Below are 20,687 nucleotides of genomic sequence, written 5' to 3'. Positions count from 1 at the left end.
CAGGATGCCTAAGACGATGAACGAATTTATGCATGTAGGCGAATGTGCGCTGCATGCCAAAGAAAGAATTAGCATATTTGCATCCGGACGTGAGATCGGCATGTGGAGACGCGATCAGCAATACACGCTTGCGAAGCTCAATGGTCGGAGTTTCAGAAACGGCAGATACAGGCCACTCATCCTTAGTACCTAACAAAAACGAGGGGCCGTGAAACCACAGATCTGACTGGATGAGGTAGCTGGGAAGCGAGGCTCTGAAGAGGATATCAGCGGGATTCAACAATGTGGGAACATAGCGCCATTCCATGCCTTGCGTCAACTCCTGAATTGTTGACACGAAAACCTGAAATTTGGCTGGCTCATCCCGAATCCAAGATAACGCCGTAGACGAATCCGACCAGCAGTAAAACTGACCTGGAAAATTCCCGTCTCCTTTTAGTTGCGCATAACCTTCGCAAGCAAATGGGCTCCACTCAATTCCAGCTTTGGAATCGACAATGATTTTAGTGGCGCCACTCGAGACTTTGAGCACAAAACATTGCTCGACGACTCCCCTTGCCTGGACACGACATATATGCAAGCACCATATGCTTCCATGCTGGCATCACAAAATCCATGAACCTCTACAATTGTGCTGGAATGATGGACAACGCGAGGAAAGGAAAAGCGAGAGATGCTTGCCAAACTGTTTCTCAGGTCAATCCAAGTTGAGTGCAGCGCTGTCGGTAGGCTTTCATCCCAGTCCAAATGTTCTCTCCAAAGCTGCTGAAGAAAGATATTGTACCTGACAATAACAGGATTAATCAATCCAAGAAGGTCGTAGAAACGCGCAATAGTTGACAAAACCGACCGCTTGGAGGGCCTTGAATTCGAGTCCAGCGCGGACAAGGCAAACAGCAGCTGATCCGACGCAGGGTCCCAAGCTAAACCAAGAGTTTTTGTAATGTCGCTTCCATCATGAAACCGTAGAAATTTCTCCACGTCGTCCACCGGAATTCCATCAAGCACCTCCTGGTCATCAACATAGAACTCCTGTTGCAGAGCAGCTGAGCCAAGAGGGTAGGGATTACCCTCGTCGATGGCCAGCTGGTGCATTGCGCGGACCGCTAAAAACGATGCAGCCCTCGTACCGTATGTGACAGTGTCTAATGTGTAGACTTGAACCTCGGACTGGATGGAATCTCGCCATAGGATACACTGGAGAAAATTTTCGGGCGGAGATACCTTTACGCAGCGGTACATTTTACAAATGTCACCAGTGAGAGCGACGGGATATGTGCGGAACCGGATCAGTATGTTAAACAATGCTGGCTGAATAACAGGACCTGTCATCATCACATCATTTAAGCAGCATCCAGTTGATGTAGCTGCAGAGCCATCGAAAACGACACGTAGCTTTGTCGTGGTACTATCCTCCTTTAAAACGCAGTGATGAGGCAGAAAATACTTGCAGAGGCTACGTGAGTCAGGATGGACTTTGGACATATGCTTTAAATCAGTATACTCCTTCATAAAAGCTGAGTAACGCTCCTTGAGCGCGGGATTACAATCCAGTTTTCGCTCCAAGCTGAGAAATCGTCGATACGCCTGAGTATAGGACTCTCCCAAGTGATCAGCATCATGCTTTAAAGGCAGTCGAACAGAGTACTCCCCTGATGGCAACCGTGAAAAGTGGCTTACGAAATGCGCCTCACAATCCACTTCTTCCTTTGTACTGAAGCTAGCCTCCGCACAATTCTCAACTTCCCAAAACATACGAAGAGTTCGATCCATTCTTGCATTCATTCTATCCTCCGAATCCGGAGAATTTTGGGTTGCCAAAAGCGACGAGCTTGATACTCTCTGTCCACCACTAGATACGATCCACCCAAGCCGGGTCTTCTGCAGAAGAGGCAATCCATCTATGAGCTTGATTTGCCCTACGCAGAGAAGGTCATAGAATATGCTCGCGCCAATGAGGAGATCTACTCGCTGAGGATTAAAGAATGCAGGATCAGTAAGCTGAATGTTGGAGGGAATGTTCCAATCGGCTACATTAACTGCCAGACTTGGTTGGCTATCTGTAATTGTGGGTGCGATGAGAGCAGTGAGTGTGGTCGAATAGTCCGAAGTGCGAGACTGCATGCAAATGCTGACGGTGGATCCCTCAGTGGACACGCTAGTATCGCCCAGACCAGAAACAAGGGCAGACGATTGAGTTCTCCTAAGCTGAAGCTGCTGGGCGAACCTGGAGGTAACGAGATGAAGCTGAGATCCTGAATCTAGAATAGCGCGACAAGGAACCAAAACGCCAGATCGATTCTTCACCAAAACAACAGCTGTGGCCAGCAGCAAAATATCGGAGTGGAGACCTTGGGCAGCAAGAGAGGTAGACGCATGAGACGGCACACTGCTGGCAGAATCCTGAACCGGCGTAATAGCTCCTGGTTGTACGGTTCGTTCTGGAGGAGAACCAGCTGGGGAGCTTTGCGCTATAGATGAGTCGAAGTGCAACAAGGTATGATGCCTCCTTCCGCAAACTCTACACTGGCCACCTGTGCATGCACGAGTCAGATGACCCGATTTTAAGCAGTTAAAGCACAGTGACAGCTTCTTCACTTCTTTGTGACGCAGAAAAGGAGATAAATTTGTGAAGATGCTGCACGAGTATATTCCGTGGCCCGCTGAATGGCAGAAAGGGCATCCAGACGGGTCGGCGGAAGAGTAAGAGGCAACAAAGGTTTTCTTAAGGTGTGTAGACTGGCTTTTTCCCACCTGAGCGCTACCAGCGTGTGTCGCTATAGCGTATTGCACGTTCTCCATCTTCTGGCATCGCTTCTCCAGAAAATCGTAGAATTCCCCAGCTGTGGGTATCCTGTCCGATGACGCAGTCTCTTCCCATTTGGTTTGGGTCTTCTCATCTAGCTTTTGCAGCAGCATGTGGATTATCATGCATCCAGATATCTCCTCAGCACTTCCTGATGTCTGCAGGGCGCGCGTATGCAAGTTGACTGCGTCCGAAAACTCCCGAAGCCTTTTAGCAGAAGGCGAATCTACCTTCTTGAGCCCAAGAATCTCCTTGATGTGTGCCTGGAAAACAAGTCGTTTATTATTAAAACGTCTGCTAAGTATGTCCAGAGCCACACGATAATTGGCACTGGAGAGCTCTAACGATCGAACCGAATCCATGGCCGCATCCGAGAGACATGAGCGAAGATGTTGGAACTTCTCGATTTCACTGAGATCTGCATCCCCTTCGATGACCGAATTGAACATGGCAATAAAATCCGCATATTCCACATAGCCACCGGAGAAGCTAGGTAGCTTCAGCTCAGGAAGCCGCTGCTTGTGAGCCATGATGATGGTATGACCTCCAGAGCTATTTGGCGTGCTAGTGGAATGAGCAGCTACGCGCAAATGTCCTAGATAGCCGCCATCAGCTCGGCTTTCAAAGAAATGAAGAGCGTATCGAAGGTTTCACGCATGTGACGGCGCTTTGGCCGGGGTATGCTCGCCGCGCCGGGGTTCACAGAAATTTGTTTGATCTCTGGATGTGGTAGCTGAAAGAAAGGCTCTAGGTTCAAGAAGAAGGCGACACGGGTAGGGTGGCAAAAGTAGTTTCTATGTTTATTTAGCTTAATCGTACAGAGTTTTTATATGGCTCGAATGGTTCACTGGATCGTCCTTGATGTCCTCCTTCAGGGTCGTCAGGGCCGCACGTGGCTACTCGCAGCGTGCAGGTCGTACCTGGTGGGGATCGGTCGCGGAGTATAATGCGCTCCGGGCGATCAGTGGGTTACGGAGGATAAAGTGCTCCGAGAGAGAGAGATGCGTGGCGGGGGATAATGCGCTCCGGGAGAGAGATGCGTTGCGGAGGACAATGCGCTCCGAGAGAGAAGTGTGTTGCGGAGGATAATGCGCTCCGAGAGAGAGATGCGTTGCGGAGGAAAATGCGCTCCGAGAGAGAAGTGTGTTGCGGAGGAAAATGCGCTCCGAGAGAAGTGGGCGTTGCGGAGGATAATGCGCTCCGAGAGAAGTGGTCGTTGCGGAGGATAATGCGCTCCGAGGGGAAGTGGTCGTTGCGGAGGACAATGCGCTCCGAGGAGAAGTGGTCGTTGCGGAGGACAATGCGCTCCGAGGAGAAGTGTTCGTTGCGGAGGATAATGCGCTCCGAGGAGAAGTGTTCGTTGCGGAGGATAATGCGCTCCGAGGAGAAGTGTTCGTTGCGGAGCATAATGCGCTCCGAGGCGAGGGTTGGGGAGACAGAGGAAAATGCGCTCTGAGTAGGAAGGGGAAAGCCGGAGGACAATACACTCCGAGAATGTATCTGAAGAAGACCAGCAAAGATTACCGGGTAGAGGAATCGTACGCTCTAACACGGTGATCAATGCATTCCAAAGAAATGGACGGTATATAGCAGGGATAGTGGGGTTATAGAGGAATCGTACGCTCTAAGAACCACAGCAATCAATGCTTACCAAAAGCCTTGGGGAGCGAATCAACCCTTGGCAGTCCAAGAATGGAATGGTGCTGATGGCTCTGTTGCGGCTGCTTTTATTGCCAAAAGTCAGCTGTTGGCTCCGGTCTCTGGTACTAACGCGTTGTTATGATCAGCTGCTAGTGTGGCCGTTTGGTTCGGAGGGCTGGTCACATTGTCGGCGCGTAGATTTGAATTTTGTAGTGTGGCCGTGTGGTTCTGATCGCTGGTCACATTGTCGGCGCGAAGATTTAAATTTTTTAGTGTGGCCGTGTGGTTCTGCTCGCTGGTCACATTGTCGGCGCGAAGATTTAAATTTTGTAGTGTGGCCGTGTGGTTCTGATCGCTGGTAACATTTAAAAGTCAGGTTGTTTGTTGTTTTTGCTTGTTTTCTTTTTTAATTAAATTAATCTTCATGTTGTTTCTCTTAAGTCTAAGTAACGGTTATAATGAATAATAATAAATAATGAATAATGAAATAATAATGTCATAATACTCCGCGGAATGTTGTTGTTTTTGTGACGCTTGGCGCTGGGTCGAGCTGGGCGTCACACGCAGCTCACTTCCAATCTCGTCTTCATCCAGTGATTCCAACTCATTATGGGACTTGTTGAACTCCTCACGCATTTCAGCCAACATATCGAGGCGCACATCTATATCAGCCGCACTTAGATTGTCGATTTTATTCCCCGAGAATGACTGGCCAAGACGCTGCAGCCGATCATGCAGAGACTGAACTTTACGCTTGTAAAGCCTCAGCCTTTTCCTCCATCGCAATATTTCCGCCCGCACCTGTATTCGGCTCTTTGTCCATGCCAACCGGTGTAATACAACGAAACAACGGAAAATGTAAGACCGCTTAAGCGACGGCGAAAGAACGGGAACGAGAATAGAAGACACGGAAAGTCAAGGGCCGCGGCTGCAGCGACGCAGAGCAAGAGAGAATCGGCGATTAAGCAACGGAATATTAGACGGCTGCAGTCTCACTTTAACTGTTCTTATTTTCACAAAATGTATTCGTTGGTCGTTAAACTGCACAGCAACGAATATCTTATTCGATTTTTATAGTTTTTAAACGAAACGCGACTAAAAATTGTAGTTAAATCACGTCGGGGTCACCAATGTTTGAGATGCCAAGCTTTTTTGGCACCTATATTTATCCAAATCAGTTAAATACTTTGATTTAAACGTTATAATGTTTATTTATACCGGCGGCTAGCTGAAGCCAATTGCTCGCTCTTTTGCCCAGCCAGATAAATGTTCACAAGCGGGGGTTCAGTATGCAACCTATGCGGCGAGAGATTAGCATAGAACTACTTGGGCCACGACGGCCGATCAATGCAAGAGCCGACGCAGCAGGTGCAGAGCGCCCTTTAACAGGGAGAGCGCAGCAGCACTGCCGAACGCTGGGGCCATACATAAGCTTAGGTTTCGATACTCTTATACAACTAGTTACAGCTACATTTAATATTATGATAGACGCTTAAGTAGCCGCTGGCCCGAACAGATTCTTTACTTGGTAGTTCATTCGCGTATCTTGCCACAGTACTCCGAAAGTGATACCCCACGGATTGATTACCCAACTGCCGATATGATCGCTCTGCAATCGCGGTATGGATATTGTTTTCTCTAAACTTTTTATACGTGTTTTACCACTGACTGCTCTAGGTGATAATTTTGGTGCGGGTTCTCCTGGTGCTGGTGCATCTCCAGTGTCATCTCCATCAGCTGAAACATTTCCAACATCACCTTTTGGCTTCGCTTTGGGCTTGGCCCAGAAATTGAGACCAGCTTTTATAAGCGTTTGAGGAACCGACACCAACGCTTTCCCTTTCGCTGCTGTTGGTTTTCCCGCTGTGCGAAGTTTGCTCTGATAAACACCCGGAAACAGGCCCATTTTGTCCTGGCCAGGCCATGTCCCATTCGCCATGATTTGACGTTCCAATTCGCGTCTTCGGTATCCAGAGTTATCCGCAGCTGCAGCCAGGTCCTCCATGACCATCCTGGACTTCCATTGAACGGTGCTGTTCGCGGGCATGAAAATCTGATTGCTGGCAGCCCGGTCATTGTCGGCGAGGGGCAGGGGTATAGCATGCACAATAAAAAGCAACACCTGGAAATGAAACGTGCAGTGACAATGGGGATAACGAAGCGGATTGGATATGGAAAAAACTTACGCTAATTAGGCAACCGAGGACAATAAATAATGCATAAATTGTCTTCATCGTTTGTGCGACTGTAAAATTGTACATACATGAAACAAAATTTTCTGATTTCTCTCTCTTGTTTGCGATTAAATTTAAAAACTTACTGATAACTATAGTAGACAAATTAAGTATGAACTATTGATTCATTATTTCATAATGAAATAATTAGGGTAGGTTATTTTTTTTTTAAGCCAATTGTTGATCATATAGCCGAATGATTAGAGATTTAAGAAAAAAGATACTATGTACATAGAAGAGGGCATCTCTTATTATTTCACACTTCTATATGGATACAAGTTCCTAAGTGAATAATAACTGCAACTGCTAATTGGAATGAATGACTTTTTGATGATTTTGCTGTTACATTCAAAATCTATACGGTAACATGATACAATGAAATTTGGGTATTGTTAAGCAGTTAACCTTATTGGGAGCGCGAAAGATCTTAGAGCCTAAAAGCCCCGGCACTAACGGAAGCAGAACAAAGGGTTAAGCCGGGCTACTGAGACAAAAAAAGTAGGACGAATGGCAGAAAAAGAGGAGAAAGGACATGGTAACTACCTTAGTAACTACACTACTTGAACAATCCTTATCGCGATTTATCAGAATAGCACCGAGTGCGGTGCTGTGCATGGCGGACTTGTGCTTCGTGTTAGTTAAAGGCAACCAGCCCTTAGAGTCGACGGTGGCACGCCTGGAGTAGCCCTAGGCCAATCGGCTTATTCTTGCGAGATGCACTCGGAGAGTATTCGAGCTGACTAATGCTATGTAAAAAGATATTAAAAAGACCGTGTCCTCAATTGTCGCTGGTGCAATATTATAAATTTTTTGTAAAGGCCGCTGAGAAAGCCCAGCTTCTTTCAGACGGCTGGAAAAATGTCCGTTACTGCGCATGCTGGAAATATGAACGACTAAGATTGAATCCCAGACAAAGTAAAAATTATTCGAGATTTTTCAAAGTACCTTACTCTTTACTTTACTTTTCTTTGGGTACATTAGAATACTAGATATAAACAATTATCTATGATGCTGAACAAAAAAGGTAGCATCGAATAAGGTAGGGATTCTGAGCAAATAATGATTAAATTATACGGCTGTGAGGTCCTATTTCAGGCTGAGGTAAGCTTCAGTCTGTCCAGGGTCCGCTACAAGAAAATTTGTAGTTTGTAGGTGACTTCAGGTGTCGGGCTGGCTGGCAAAAGAATGTAGTAGGCAGCGAGAAATGATGAGGCGACGGTTTGGTTTGTTGGTTTCTTAGTTATTTTTTATTCGGTATTCTTTATTCTTTTCATTCACTTTCTTCATTCACTTAAATCCTGCTACTTCAACTCGTATCGAATGGTGCGCTGATGGACTGCGTAGTACAGTGTCTTGGGTGTGTGACTGAGGGACTGCCTTGTGCAGTGTCTTGTGTTTGGGCTGATGGACTGCCTGCTCTTTCAGCCGATCTTGGCCCTTTTATGCAGCTGGCGATCGCACCTGAGACCCGGAAATAATTAATTCTTGCTTACTTAAGGTTATTGGATAACAATAATTGTGGAGCGCGGTAACTAGGTCGAAGCTTGGTGCTTCGTTGACAATGGTTAGTGGGGCAGTGTGTTTTTGCTGAGGCTGCATCCCGGAAGGTGCGGGCTGCAGTTGGGAATTGGGTTTTTGCTACCTCCGCATCGCGAAGGTGATATCTGTGATTCGAGGCCGAGTGGCGAGTGGCCGAGTGGCGAAATATCGCCAAGAAGTGGGTGACCGAGAATTTCGTGCTGTGTTTTCGCTGATCGAGAGTTCTTAATTTTAGTAACTGCGTGCGTTGCTTAAGACTATTTTATTTCTGGGGTGCTGACACACCGCTATTTGTGGAGAACCGTGGCTAGAGCCATGTATATCAGTTAGATTATTGTCTCCCGCCAGCGTGGATGCGCTGACCCTTCGCTGTTTGTGACGGGCCATGGCTAGAACCATGGTTCGTTACACCCCCCCTTTCTACCGGGTGGGTGATGGAGAGATTAGTGGCGTCGCTTGGCGGGTGCTGAGGTTCGCCTTTTTCCTGTCCTTTGGCTGGTGCCGAGTCTCCAGATTCGTCGCTGTTAATCTCGTCACTTTAGCGTGGCGTCGGTAACGTTATATTTTCTACTGCTGCTGTGATCGTGGCCTTTCTGCTGTTCTGGGTGCTTTGTAGTTGGTGTCTGCTTGGTGGGTCGATTATCCCATATCACTATCGTTTTCTCGGCAGTTTTCTTTGGTAGTTCTTGGTCCAGGCATTCTTGAATCGGCGGTGCTATGTCGGGTGGCCAAGGATCCGTGGGCAGTTCTGGATCGTCTTCGGTGGGTTCGGTGGCTCCGGGGTCAAACGTTTGATTCGGGTTTTTCGGAAGGATGGGTTTGTCAAATGTGCTTGACGGTTCGATGCTCCGGTGGTAATCGCTTATGTGGGCGATGATCGGGGAGGCGTTGGACGTGGGTACAGTAGTTTTGTAGCTCTGGTGGAACACTTGGGTGATATTGTCTCCAGACTGCTGCATGAACTGGCTGGTCTCGACGATGTCTCTTTTGTTGGACCAATGGCTTGTTTGGGCGACGGATGCTTGGGTCTGCGGGGCCAAGTCCGGTGCCCACGGCTCCGGGACTGGTTCGGGCTCATTTTCGGTTGGATCGGCTGCTTCGGAGTCAAATGGCTGGCTGGGGTCTTCGGGTAAGAGGGTTGTATCGAAGGCGCTGGGCGGTTCGATCCTCCGTTGGTAGTCGCTTATGTGGGCGACGGTCGGGGTGGCGTTTGCCGTGGGTAGATATGTTTCATATCTCTGATGCAATACGTGGGTGGTATTGGCGGTCGTTTGGCGCATGAACAGGTGAGTCTCGGTGATGCCTCTTGTGTCGCAGCGACGACTTGTGTGGGCGACGAAGATCTCGGCCATGGCTCGTTGCATGGCGCTAGGAATCATGTCAGTACGCGGAAGGTACTCCATTGTGTTGGCGAGGATCGGTGTGGCGTCGGCCGTGGGGTGGACAGGGCGGCGGTCGGTGCATCGTGGGGGCGTCGTGCCGGTTTCCGGGCCCTCGTTGAGGGGCTCTGTGGATATCAGTTCAATTATGGGCCCCGACCAGCGTGGGGTTAGCGTGGCTGTTTCCCGTGTTGCTGGGCTTTCGGATGGTGGCTGCCGTTGTCCTTGTTCGATGCTGGTGGTCGGCTTTGAGGGTGTCCGTGTGTTCAATTCTTCCGTTGCGAATTCTGTGCATGCTTGCTCTGTTGCTTGTCTTGGACCTGGGCTTCCTGTGTCGAGCGCCGGGTTCAAGTGTGTTTGTCTCGTGTGTGAGATCCTCGTGGTTTGTTTGGGATGCGTGTTCCCTGTTGTTGGCCTAGGACGCGGTTGCTCCGTAGTGACCGAGGGACTCGTTTTCCCGATTCCTTGATTGCGGTTTGCTGGTGTTGACCTTGGATTCGTGTTTTCCGTAGTGTGCTGTTGCTTCGTAATCGTTGCGATTGGTTTGGGTGTCAAGTGCTGCGTTGCGTTATTGGGTGCCGTGTGCGTTGTGATAGGTCGTGGACGTAGGTTCTTTGCGATTTGTTGGGGTTTCTGGCATCGGGGTTCGGCGTCTTGTACATGGATGGTAGTAAGCACGGGTTCAGTGGGCATGGGGCGATGGTCTCGTAGCTGTAGCAGCGTGGAGCCGCATTGGATCGTCGTTTCGGTGGCACCTAAGAAGTCCATGCCGACAATGACTTGTCCCAACATGTTTGGCAGGACCAGGAGCGGGATTTGAACCTCTCGTTGATCCAGCTTGATGTGCGCCAGTAGAACTTGTGAGATCTCTCTGACCGAGCCATCGGCCAGGCGTATGCGGACGCATGCATCTTGCAGTTTGGTGTTGTTTTCTTCTGGATGCCCCGGTGTCGATTGTGGCTTCCGTTGCGTGTCCTCCTATGGTCACCATCGCCACTATCCGGCCGTTGCTTACGTGTAGAGAGTTATTTAGTCGCGGGTTGGAGGAGGCGTCGTTCCCGGCTGATCCCGTGTCAGTTGGGGACGCATGTCGTTTCCCGACGTGTTTTGGCGGCAGCAATTTACGGTCCGTGTGCCACGTTTGCCACATTCCCAGCAGAATAGGATGGAGGGATTATGGCAGTCGTATGCCGCATGCCCCGCTTCACCACACCGGCGACAGGCTGCGAGTGGGTTGGTGATGGGGGTCGTGATCATGTGATGGGCTACTTCGGGATTCGCCGTACTGTTTGGATGAGCTGGTGTTCTCCCTGGTGTGTCTGTCGATTCCCAATGGGGACTCAGAAATGGCGTCTGGTGCGAGTCGCAATTCCTCTGCTCTGAAGCCGGCCTTGCGTATCTTGGAGTGTTAGGCGTGCGAAAGTGGTCGGGATGGTCCGCGCTTGGATGCTCTCGAACTCGGTGGCCAACATTGTGAGCTGTGCTAAGCTTTGTAGTTCGTGTCGCCGCACGTACATCTGGTATGCTGGCAGGGCGTTATCGTAGATCCTGTTCAGTTCCTTGGCTGCGTCGTACCTGGCGTGGTGCATGAGTAGACGTATCTCGATGAGGTAATCCTTGAACAATTCTCCTACCGCTTGCTTGCGGGCTCGGATCTGGTCTTCCAATTGTTCAAAATACCGTGGCGGCAAGAAGAAAGTCAAGAATTCTTGGCGGAAATATGCCCATGAGCTGCCTTGTAGTTGGCTGGTGCGGTACCAGCGACTGGCCCGATCGGTGAGAAGCTCTGTCATGACCCGAGGTAGCTGATTTGTGTCCACCCCATATGAGAGCTCACGTTCTTCGAGTAGTTCCAGAAATGTAAGTCGGTCGTCCTGTCCGTCGAACCTGATTACCCATTTCCGAATCTGTTCCGCGATGTGGGCGGTGTGGCTGTGGTGGCGTCCATCTATGGAAGGGTCCATGGCTGGCACGATCCTCTGTGTGGGCCGTAACTGCAGGTCTGGGTAAATCGGCTGGCGTTACGATGCGTGGTGGGCCGGGTGTGCTGTATTCGGACGCGGTGGGGACTTGTAACCCGGCTTTTGGGTCAGTTTTCCGCTGGTCAGACGGCCCAGGAGTGGTGGGCATGGGCGACTTGGAGCGTCCGGTTGGTCAGGCGTATTGCCGTTCGAGGTCGGCCAGTCGAACCCAGGCATCCTGCGAGAGTGTTCCGGCGACTAGTGCGGCGAATCTCTTTCTTCGTTCCTCGACTGTTCCGTCGTTTCCGAATCCGAATTCCTCGGCCAAGACTTCCAGCTCATCCCGCCGGAGTTTGTAGATCCAGCCGGTGGTGACTCCTGGATTGGTATGGAGTCCCTCCGGGCAAAATTCGTCGGGTTGACCGGCTCCGTGGGCTTCCATGGTGTGTTTCTGCGGTTAGTAGCACTGACTTACGGGTTGTTTGTGGTACTTTTGTACTGTAGCACTTTTGCTTGCGACTGGATGTTGCGTTTTTGTGCTTGACGGTTATTGATTCTTGCTAGCCTAGTTTCCTTCGGTGGCGGTGGGTCTTTACTCCACAAAGCTCCGTATTAAGGTGTTTGTCTCCTTAAAGTCACCAAAAAGTCCCTGCTCGGGCGCTACTTGTGAGGTCCTATTTCAGGCTGAGGTAAGCTTCAGTCTGTCCAGGGTCCGCTACAAGAAAATTTGTAGTTTGTAGGTGACTTCAGGTGTCGGGCTGGCTGGCAAAAGAATGTAGTAGGCAGCGAGAAATGATGAGGCGACGGTTTGGTTTGTTGGTTTCTTAATTCTTTTTTATTCGGTATTCTTTATTCTTTTCATTCACTTTCTTCATTCACTTAAATCCTGCTACTTCAACTCGTATCGAATGGTGCGCTGATGGACTGCGTAGTACAGTGTCTTGGGTGTGTGACTGAGGGACTGCCTTGTGCAGTGTCTTGTGTTCGGGCTGATGGACTGCCTACTCTTTCGGCCGATCTTGGCCCTTTTATGCAGCTGGCGATCGCACCTGAGACCCGAAAATAATTGCTTATTTTTAACTTATGATTATTGGTGACAATAATTGTGGGGCGTGGTAAGTGGGTCGAAGCTGGGTGCTTCGTTGACAATTGTTAGTGGGGCAGTGTGTTTTTGCTGAGGCTGCATCCCGGAAGGTGCAGTTGGGAATTGAGTATTTGATTTCAAAAGAAATGAGTTTTTGCTAACTCTGCATCGCGGAAGTTGAGTGGTAAGTCGATAATTTTATGCTGGCTTGACTTATTGTGAAATAAGTCGATTGCGCAATGTCCCAAAAGGTGGGGTGTTGATGATCGAGAGTTCTTAATTAATTGTGAGCGTTGCTTAAGACTATTTTATTTCCCGGAGTTGCTGACACACCGCTATTTGTGGAGAACCGTGGCTAGAGCCATGGTTCGTTATCTCTGTGTATATCAGTTAGATTATTGTCTCCCGCCAGCGTGGATGCGCTGACCCTCCGCCGTTTGTGACGAGCCATGGCTAGAACCATGGTTCGTTACACGGCGATAAAGCAGGTACTAGAGATACTTACAAGTTTTATGATAAATGCGCAGTCATTAGATTGGAGAGTTTTTGGGGGAATTTTTCCGATATAATAAAAACGTCGTCCGCGTATGCCAACACTTTACAGCCCCATTCCGCCTTCTTCGTTTCTGCAGTTGCAGCATCTAAGCTTTTTTTGTCGTGCGCTAGTTAGCAGCAGCACCGAGCTTCTCTTACGGTCTCCTAACTTAACCCTCTCTCGCTCTTTTCTAAGAGTCATAGCAACTTTAAGCTTGGAAGCTTGGGAGCTTAAAGCTGTCAAAAGCTGTGCTTAGTGTAAAGTGGTCTAAGTCATATTTATTTATATCCAATTGTTTAATGTAAATAAATTGTGCATAAATTAAATCGAAGCCTCTGGATTATTTATTTAAACCTTCTAAAGCTATTAAAAAAGATTAATAGCTTAACATTGGTGACCCCGACGTGATTTGTCCAATAAAAAATTAGGTAGTGCAAAGCACAAGCTACACTAATAGGCTGTTTACATTGGGGCTGCGTCATGCTTCTTTGCGTCTTGCCGAAGACGCAGTTTTTTTTACATAGGTTAAGCATAGGGCCCTAGTGGTGGCAAAAAGTTGCGTCAGTTTCTGATTCATGTGCGTCTATGCGATATATTCGATTGCTTTTTCTCATTTTTGCTCTTCAGATTTTGCTCTTCTATCAGCGCAACTATCACCACTAATAACAACAAAAACTTGTAGATCAAAAATCAAATTTTGGCGCTAAAAATGTGAAGCAGAAAAGGCGTTTACATTGGCAGGTGTGCTGGACAAGGAAAGAAAAACAAATTTTGGAAAATCAACAGAATTATGCAAAACGACAAGAAAATGGACGAAAGAGAATTGTTTATAATATTTATTTATTATTTTCAGACATTTCTTAGTAGAGTTTGTGGGAGTTCTTCTTCAAATTATGAAAACCATCGAAGTTCGTCTCCAGCAGTGTCTTAATGGCATCAGGGGGTCACAAAAATGTCGTATGATAATAATACAATCAGTATCAAGTATTTTATTTAATGATTTTATGTATATTTTCACCTTTGTGCACAACCATACATTTTTAGTGCCAAAATTTAATTTTTGATCTACAAGATTTTGTTGTTATTTGTGGTGATAGTTGCGCTGATAGGCAGAAAAGTGCAAAAATGTGCTGTTAAGCGCAAAAGCAATCGAATATATCAGAGACCGACGCAACTTTTTGCCACCACTAGGGCCCTATGCTTAACCTATGTAAAAAAAAACTGCGTCTCCGGTAAGACGCAAAGAAGTATGACGCAGCCCCAATGTAAACAGCCTATTAAAATACTTATTTTCGTCTGGATTCGCTTGCCTGCTGTCATCCAGTGACATCGACCACATAGTCAGTGTCATCGGTTACATAGCTGCCATACAAGCATATGCACCGACCGCGCGTGTATTCACAAATTGCGCTTGACGTTCCAGTTTATTACGCACGTTGCGCTTTGTGTTCCTCTTCCCGCTACTAACATTAATAGAGCGGCTGCTGCTATGGATTCCATAGCCAACGACACTCCAGTCACCAGGGAGCAAAACAGGGTGTCTTTTCTGAGGATTAAGTTAACGGAACTATTGAGAAATTGAAGAGATTGGCTACCCCTGGGAAGATGAGGCTGCGGTCTGTGATTATTGCATGCTACTGATAAAGCTGGTCAGATCGAGAAGCTGAATGGGGAATTCGATAAATTGCACAACGAGCTTAAAGAATTGGACTGCACCGAAATTCATAGTGGACTGAGCGACAGCTATGAAACACTTGCCAGTGCTTTCAAGGCTTCAATCAAGCGTGAAATTGCTAGGATTAGCGGATACATGCCTCTGTTTTCTACGTTTGCTGGAAATGCAACTGCTGGTCTTGCCGGTTCTCAGCCGCCACCTCGTCGTAGGTCAGCATCATCCCTGCCTTCTATATAATTGCCAAAGTTTAGCGGAGGATATGCGGATTGGGCGGATTTTTACTTAATGTTCACTACCATTGTTGAGCTATTGAGCTTTTTCAATAGCGTAGAGTTAAATCGAAAATTTGTACTTTGATTAATTCACAACACAGTTTGTTTGATTATGTTAGTTTTCTTTATTTGCCATGCAAGGCGAGTGGGATGAGTATGGGCAAGAGTTAGCAACAGGCGGACCCGTGGTGGACCGTGTTGAAGCGAGCACAAAATGGGTTTTTGTATAAAGAGTAGTAATGATATAGCAGGTCACTGTGCCAACCGACGATACGTTGTGTTTTTGATGATACTAGATTTCGAAGTGTCTCTGCTGCGCAGACGAGCCTCCCTCACAGCCATCGTTGGCTGACGATTTTCGGGAAGAGGCAAATGACTCAAGAGCGCAGAGTCAGGTAGGCAATGTTGTGCATAAGAGCTTAGCTCTGCTCTCTTTGCGCTGCCATGGGCCGGCGATTAGCCGAACATTCTTCCCCGTTGAAGAGCACGGGTCTTCAACATCCTTCTTTGGCAGCATACACAGCTTTGCGATAGCCCTCGTGGTTCTCCCAGTAGCCGTTTTGAACTCAGCTACCCTGGAAACGCCATCTCTACCGGCGATCAGTTTCGTCACCCTTCCCAGCGGCCACTTAAGTGGAGGAGGCAGGTTCTCGTTTTTTACGAGGACCACGTCGCCGACGCTGAGGTTAGGCTGCTCAGTCCTCCATTTTGCCCTCTCCTGCAGAAGCGTGAGGTACTCCTCCCGCCAGCGGGACCAGAAAGTCTGCTGCAGGAAGTTGACCTGCTGCCAGCGATCAAGACGATTGAAATTGAGTCCGGTCACATCTGGTTCTGCGAAGGTACGGATTGGAGCAGTACCTAAGAAATGCGCAGGTGTTAGCACGTCTAAGTCGTCAGGATGCTCTGAAATGGGAAGCAATAGCCTTGAATTTATTATGGCAGTGATATGGCACACAAGCGTTCTCAGGACATCAAAGCACAGCAAGGAGCTGGAAGCGGAACGGTAGAAATTATGTTTGGCTGTTTTAACCGCAGCCTCCCAGAGTCCGCCAAAGTGGGGAGAGCGAGGGGGAATAAACGGCCAGCCTTTCTGCCAGGAACAGCTTCTTCAACTCTGCCAACTCGTTCTTTGCTCCCACAAAGTTGGTTGGGTCATCGGACCAAATTTCCCTGGGCCGACCGCGAGTTAAAATGAATCGCTTTAGAGCGCTTATGAACTCTGGCGTCGATAAATCCTGCACAAGCTCCAAGTGAACGGCCTTGGTGGCAAAGCATATGAAGGGGCATATGTAGCATTTGATGGGTGGTCTGGTCAGCACCTCACTCTTATAAAAGAACGGACCACAAAAATCCACACCGGTGACTGCAGAAACGGCCATTAAATGCTGACGCAGGTGCGGCTTGGCCTTTACGACGTTGGCCACTGTCTTGCGCCCAGTGCGCGCAATGACCGAGGCCCAGCGTGCAGATTCTGCTCATGGACATGTACAATTACAGCAGATGTGACGGGATGACGCCTTGGAAGAATGACTGGGTGCCGTGCGTTGAAATCAAGTGATGAATTTTCCAACCGCCCACCGACGCGTAACAAGCCATGGTCATCCAGGAATGGCGCTAGTGACGAGATAGAGCTCGACGACTGCACCTACTGTTCGTCACGCAGAGTCTTGTAGTCAGGCCACAAATGCACTCGCTGAATCGAACGAAGAAGTATCCGCAGAAGTATGTCAGCTACTGTTAATCCGGACGATCTTATGCGCTGCAGAAACTTGAAGACGTATCCAAATGGATCTTTCCGAAGGATTTGGAGAACTTTCGGCCGTCAGATAAGTCTACGAATGGAAAAATTGCAATCAGAACTCTCTTGCGCAACTGAAGTGTTGGCGCGGATTGAATAGACTCTGCTGGCCACAGGGGTTGCTCATCTTGAAGAAAGGGAGGCCCGTGGGCCCAAAGATGAGATTCCAGAAGCTCTGATGGCAAAGCGCCTCTGGACAATATATCAGCAGGGTTCTGGGCGGTGGGCACGTAGCGCCACTCCATCTGAGCAGTCCGCTCCTGAATGGCTGAGACCCGATTTGCAACGAATACGTTAAAACTTGATGACAAGGCAAAATCGTTCGTTCTCTTTCGTAGTGACCAGACGTGTTTTTGTTTTGCGCTCCGCACTTTCCTTTTGTTTAACTTAAACAGCCGGTGTTTTTTATCTATAATTTAACTCTCTTACTAACTTACATTAAAATCATTCTTTTACCGCGGGTGCATGCCTGTTAATTGTGTAAAAACACAACTTATTTAATAAATTTTGTGCGTCGGTTAGTCGTGTGTTTGTGTTGTTGCTTTTCGTAAGTACGCCCTCTCATTACATTTAGCCGCTCTTTGTCGTAGTTATTGCCTTCTATCACTCTCTCTATCACCTAACTCTCAATAACTGTTCTTTCGCTCTCGCTCTTGTAACCTTTTGTGCAGTAACGCTCTCACTTATAAGCTGTTGCTGCAACCACTCTCCTCTCTCTCTTTTTTTCCGATTTCGCTTTAAGCATTGCTCTAAGCATTTGCTCTGCACAGTGGTCTGATTGCTATTTGTTTTAAACTTTTTTTTTTCCCGAAGTAAAAAAAAAATAAAAGACATAAATATGGAATTTTCTGTCGTCTGTGCCAAAAAAACCTGCAAGAAGCAGATCACCCATGACCAGCCCAATATCCCCTGCTGGCTTTGCGAAAGCGTAGTGCACGCAAAATGTGTAGGGATCTCGGGCCGTGTAGGAGACGCCATTTCCCAAAACAACGGCCTACATTATAGTTGTGAGGAATGCCGTGCTGTGGAAAACGACATGCGTTCGTTCATGAGGCAGACGCGGAGTGGCTTCAAAGAGCTGATCGTAGGCTTTAAACAGCAGTTTAATCGGCTCTTGGCCATGAACACTCAGTTCAGCAGTTTACAGCTGCTGGCTGAGTCTCCGAGGCGCAAGAAGTCTACTCCGCGGGACTTGCAAGTGCCGACTGCCTCATGTCCGCCGGCATCTGAAAAACTTACTCCGACCACTCCCTTAGTGCAGCAGTTGATTACGTTTGCTACTCCAAGGGCAACGATCGCTGCTGGTGATGCAGATTCGGGAGCCGAATGCGTCACTTCGGAGAGTATGCAGTTAGAAATGTCTGTAGAGTCCGTGTCCATCGAGTCCGCACCCAACCCCTTAACTATCCCCTCAGTTTTGCTCCCACCAGCTAATAGATGTCCAGGACCACCGGATACTGCCATCACAGGTACTAGGCCTGTGGTGCCAAAACCACTGGTGGGAGTCCCACCAAAGCGACAAGTTTTTGTCTCGCGGCTAGCCCCTGACCTCACATCCAATGATGTGACCGCTTTTATACAAAGCAAAATAAAAGCCGTCGGCTTAAAGGTGGAAAAATTTAACTTTTCTTACGCCAGGGAGATATCTTCCTTCAAGATAAGCGTCTCCCCAACTCAATTTGAAACCATTTGTTCCGCCAAGTTTTGGCCAGAGCATTTGGTGGTTAAAGAGTTTAAGGCTAAGAAAAAGAATAGGCCCCCCATTACTCTTCCTAGCATTCAGACCAGTGCTCCATCTCCATCCTCATCTTCCACCTCTACTTCCACCCATCCAAAAAACTAACTTCCTCTCTTGTAGTTACCTACCAGAATGCTAGAGGCTTGCGTAGTAAGCTCACCACTCTTTTCCTTGAGAGTCTCGCATTCTCATCCCACGTTATTGTGTTCACCGAGACCTGGTTAAAGCCAGACATCCTTAGTTCCGAAGTTTTGGCAGGTCGGTACACAATTTTTAAAAATGACCGTTCGTCTCGACGTGGAGGTGGGGTCCTTATTGCAGTGGACTCAAATTTCACGTCGGAACATTTCATGGTCCAGGTTCAACAAGACCTGGAATTCCTGTGCGTAAAACTGATTCTCCCAGGCTTTTCCATTTTCATTACTTGCTCGGATATCTTAATATACGAGCATCACCTGACCGCTTTAAAAACTGTTTCTTCCTCGCTATCAGATAAAGACCATATGATAGTTCTTGGTGATTTTAATTTGCCAGGTGCTGTTTGGTCTTCGGTAAACGAGTCTAATAACCTTGTGCCCATGTCACGACATGACTTTATCGACGGCTTGCTAGACCTATCCCTGTCTCAAGTCAACCATGTGAAAAATTCCTTGGGTCGATTGCTTGATCTGTGCTTTGTCTCGGATCCGACCATAGCGTTGTTAACCCGAGCCCTTCCGCTCAGTATACCTGAAGACTCCTACCATCCTACATTCGAAGTGTCAGTCGATATTGGCCCTACTGTATTGGATCGAATGAGTAGGCTATCTGAACGTGTCCGCTGCTTTCGTAAATCCGAGTTTACGAAGCTTAATAACCTTATTAGGGATTTTGATTGGTCCGCTCTGTACTTGTGCCGTTATGAAAGGCACACACATTTTTTACAATGTACTTGACACTTTTTTTGATTCTTGTGTCCCACTTTCTTGTCCGGTTAGATCTGGAAAGCCTCCTTGGTTTACCAAGGAGTTATCCAGTCTAAAAAATTTAAAATCAAGACTTTATAAAAAATTTCGAGAAGTTGGTTCTCCCTCTTCTCTTTCTCACTATGTAATAGCTCGGTCAAATTTCTCCGTTCTTAACGCTCAATGCTATAAGAACTACCTATTTCGATTCAGGATACGATTTTCACAGGACCCTAAACAGTTTTACAGCTTCGTAAATAGTAAGCGTAGAACGTCCGTACATCCATCCTCGTTATCTTTTCTCAATATTTCAGCAAACAATGATCAGGAAATTGCCGATCTTTTTGCCAAATTTTTCCAAACAACCTATTCTCATGAAAGCTACTCTGGTCAGCCGTATCCATACAGTTTACCAAGGTCGAATGGCATCTTCAGCCCCTTGTTAAATGAAAGCTCACTGCTTCATGATCTTCGACTAGTTAAGCCGGTGTTTTCCCCAGGTCCCGACGGAGTTCCCGGCTGTGTACTCAGGTACTGTTCCGACGCTCTGTGTGGACCCTTGCTTAAACTATTCACCCTATCCATTAACTCTTCATGCTTCCCTCCCATCTGGAAGGAATCTTTTATTATTCCGCTCCATAAGAAAGGTAGCAAGTCTGATGCAAATAATTATAGGGGTATATCTAAGTTATCCGCTATTCCTAAAATGTTTGAAAAAATTTTAACTCCGCACTTGCAACATCTCTGCAAATCACTTATATCTCCGTCCCAGCACGGATTTATAGGCGACGATCAACAACCACAAATTTATTAGAGTTTACCTCTTTTATCATTAAAGGCTTTCAAGGAAACTTGCAGACGGATGTCATTTACACTGATTTTAGTAAAGCATTTGATTCTGTAAACCATTCCCTTTTAGCACAAAAACTTGACCTTTTAGGGTTTCCGCCTAATCTTTTGAGATGGATTTCTAGCTACCTTTGTTCTAGGTCTCAAAGAGTCCTCTTCAAAAACTCCTTCTCTTCACCTGTTAAGGTTACTTCTGGAGTACCACAGGGCAGCCATCTAGGCCCCCTACTAT

General features: G+C 47.6%; 1 protein-coding gene across 3 annotated transcripts; it reads right to left on the bottom strand.

The window, feature by feature from the left end:
* Nucleotides 1-5,894: 5,894 nt before the first annotated feature.
* On the bottom strand, nucleotides 5,895-6,998 carry LOC121405320. Of its 3 annotated transcripts, none has more exons than XM_041595972.1 (3): nucleotides 6,634-6,760; nucleotides 6,296-6,569; nucleotides 5,895-6,220 (listed from the first exon to the last, which is right to left on the bottom strand). In XM_041595972.1, the coding sequence occupies exons 1-3, from the start codon at nucleotides 6,706-6,708 to the stop codon at nucleotides 5,940-5,942; spliced, it is 630 nt and encodes a 209-aa protein (XP_041451906.1). In that variant the 5' UTR covers nucleotides 6,709-6,760; the 3' UTR covers nucleotides 5,895-5,939. The 3 variants fall into 3 exon arrangements, with proteins under 3 accessions (XP_041451906.1, XP_041451905.1, XP_041451904.1); XM_041595971.1 differs by adding an exon at nucleotides 6,768-6,998 and having other exon boundaries at nucleotides 5,896-6,569; nucleotides 6,634-6,692; XM_041595970.1 differs by having other exon boundaries at nucleotides 5,896-6,569; nucleotides 6,634-6,758.
* Between the last annotated feature and the right edge of the window lie 13,689 nt (nucleotides 6,999-20,687).

Source organism: Drosophila obscura, unplaced genomic scaffold (assembly GCF_018151105.1).
Source record: "Drosophila obscura isolate BZ-5 IFL unplaced genomic scaffold, ASM1815110v1 contig_9, whole genome shotgun sequence".
In the NCBI taxonomy this organism is placed as follows: Eukaryota; Metazoa; Arthropoda; class Insecta; order Diptera; family Drosophilidae; genus Drosophila; species Drosophila obscura.
Note: the sequence above shows the minus strand (reverse complement) of the source record. Positions and strands in the feature narration are given on the sequence as shown.

Coding starts and splice junctions, on each gene's coding strand:
- LOC121405320 (XM_041595970.1), bottom strand. CDS start 6,708: ATGTACAATTTTACAGTCGCACAAACGATGAAGACAATTTATGCATTA. Junction 6,570..6,633: donor TCCTCGGTTGCCTAATTAGC/GTAAGTTTTTTC, acceptor TTTCATTTCCAG/GTGTTGCTTTTTATTGTGCA.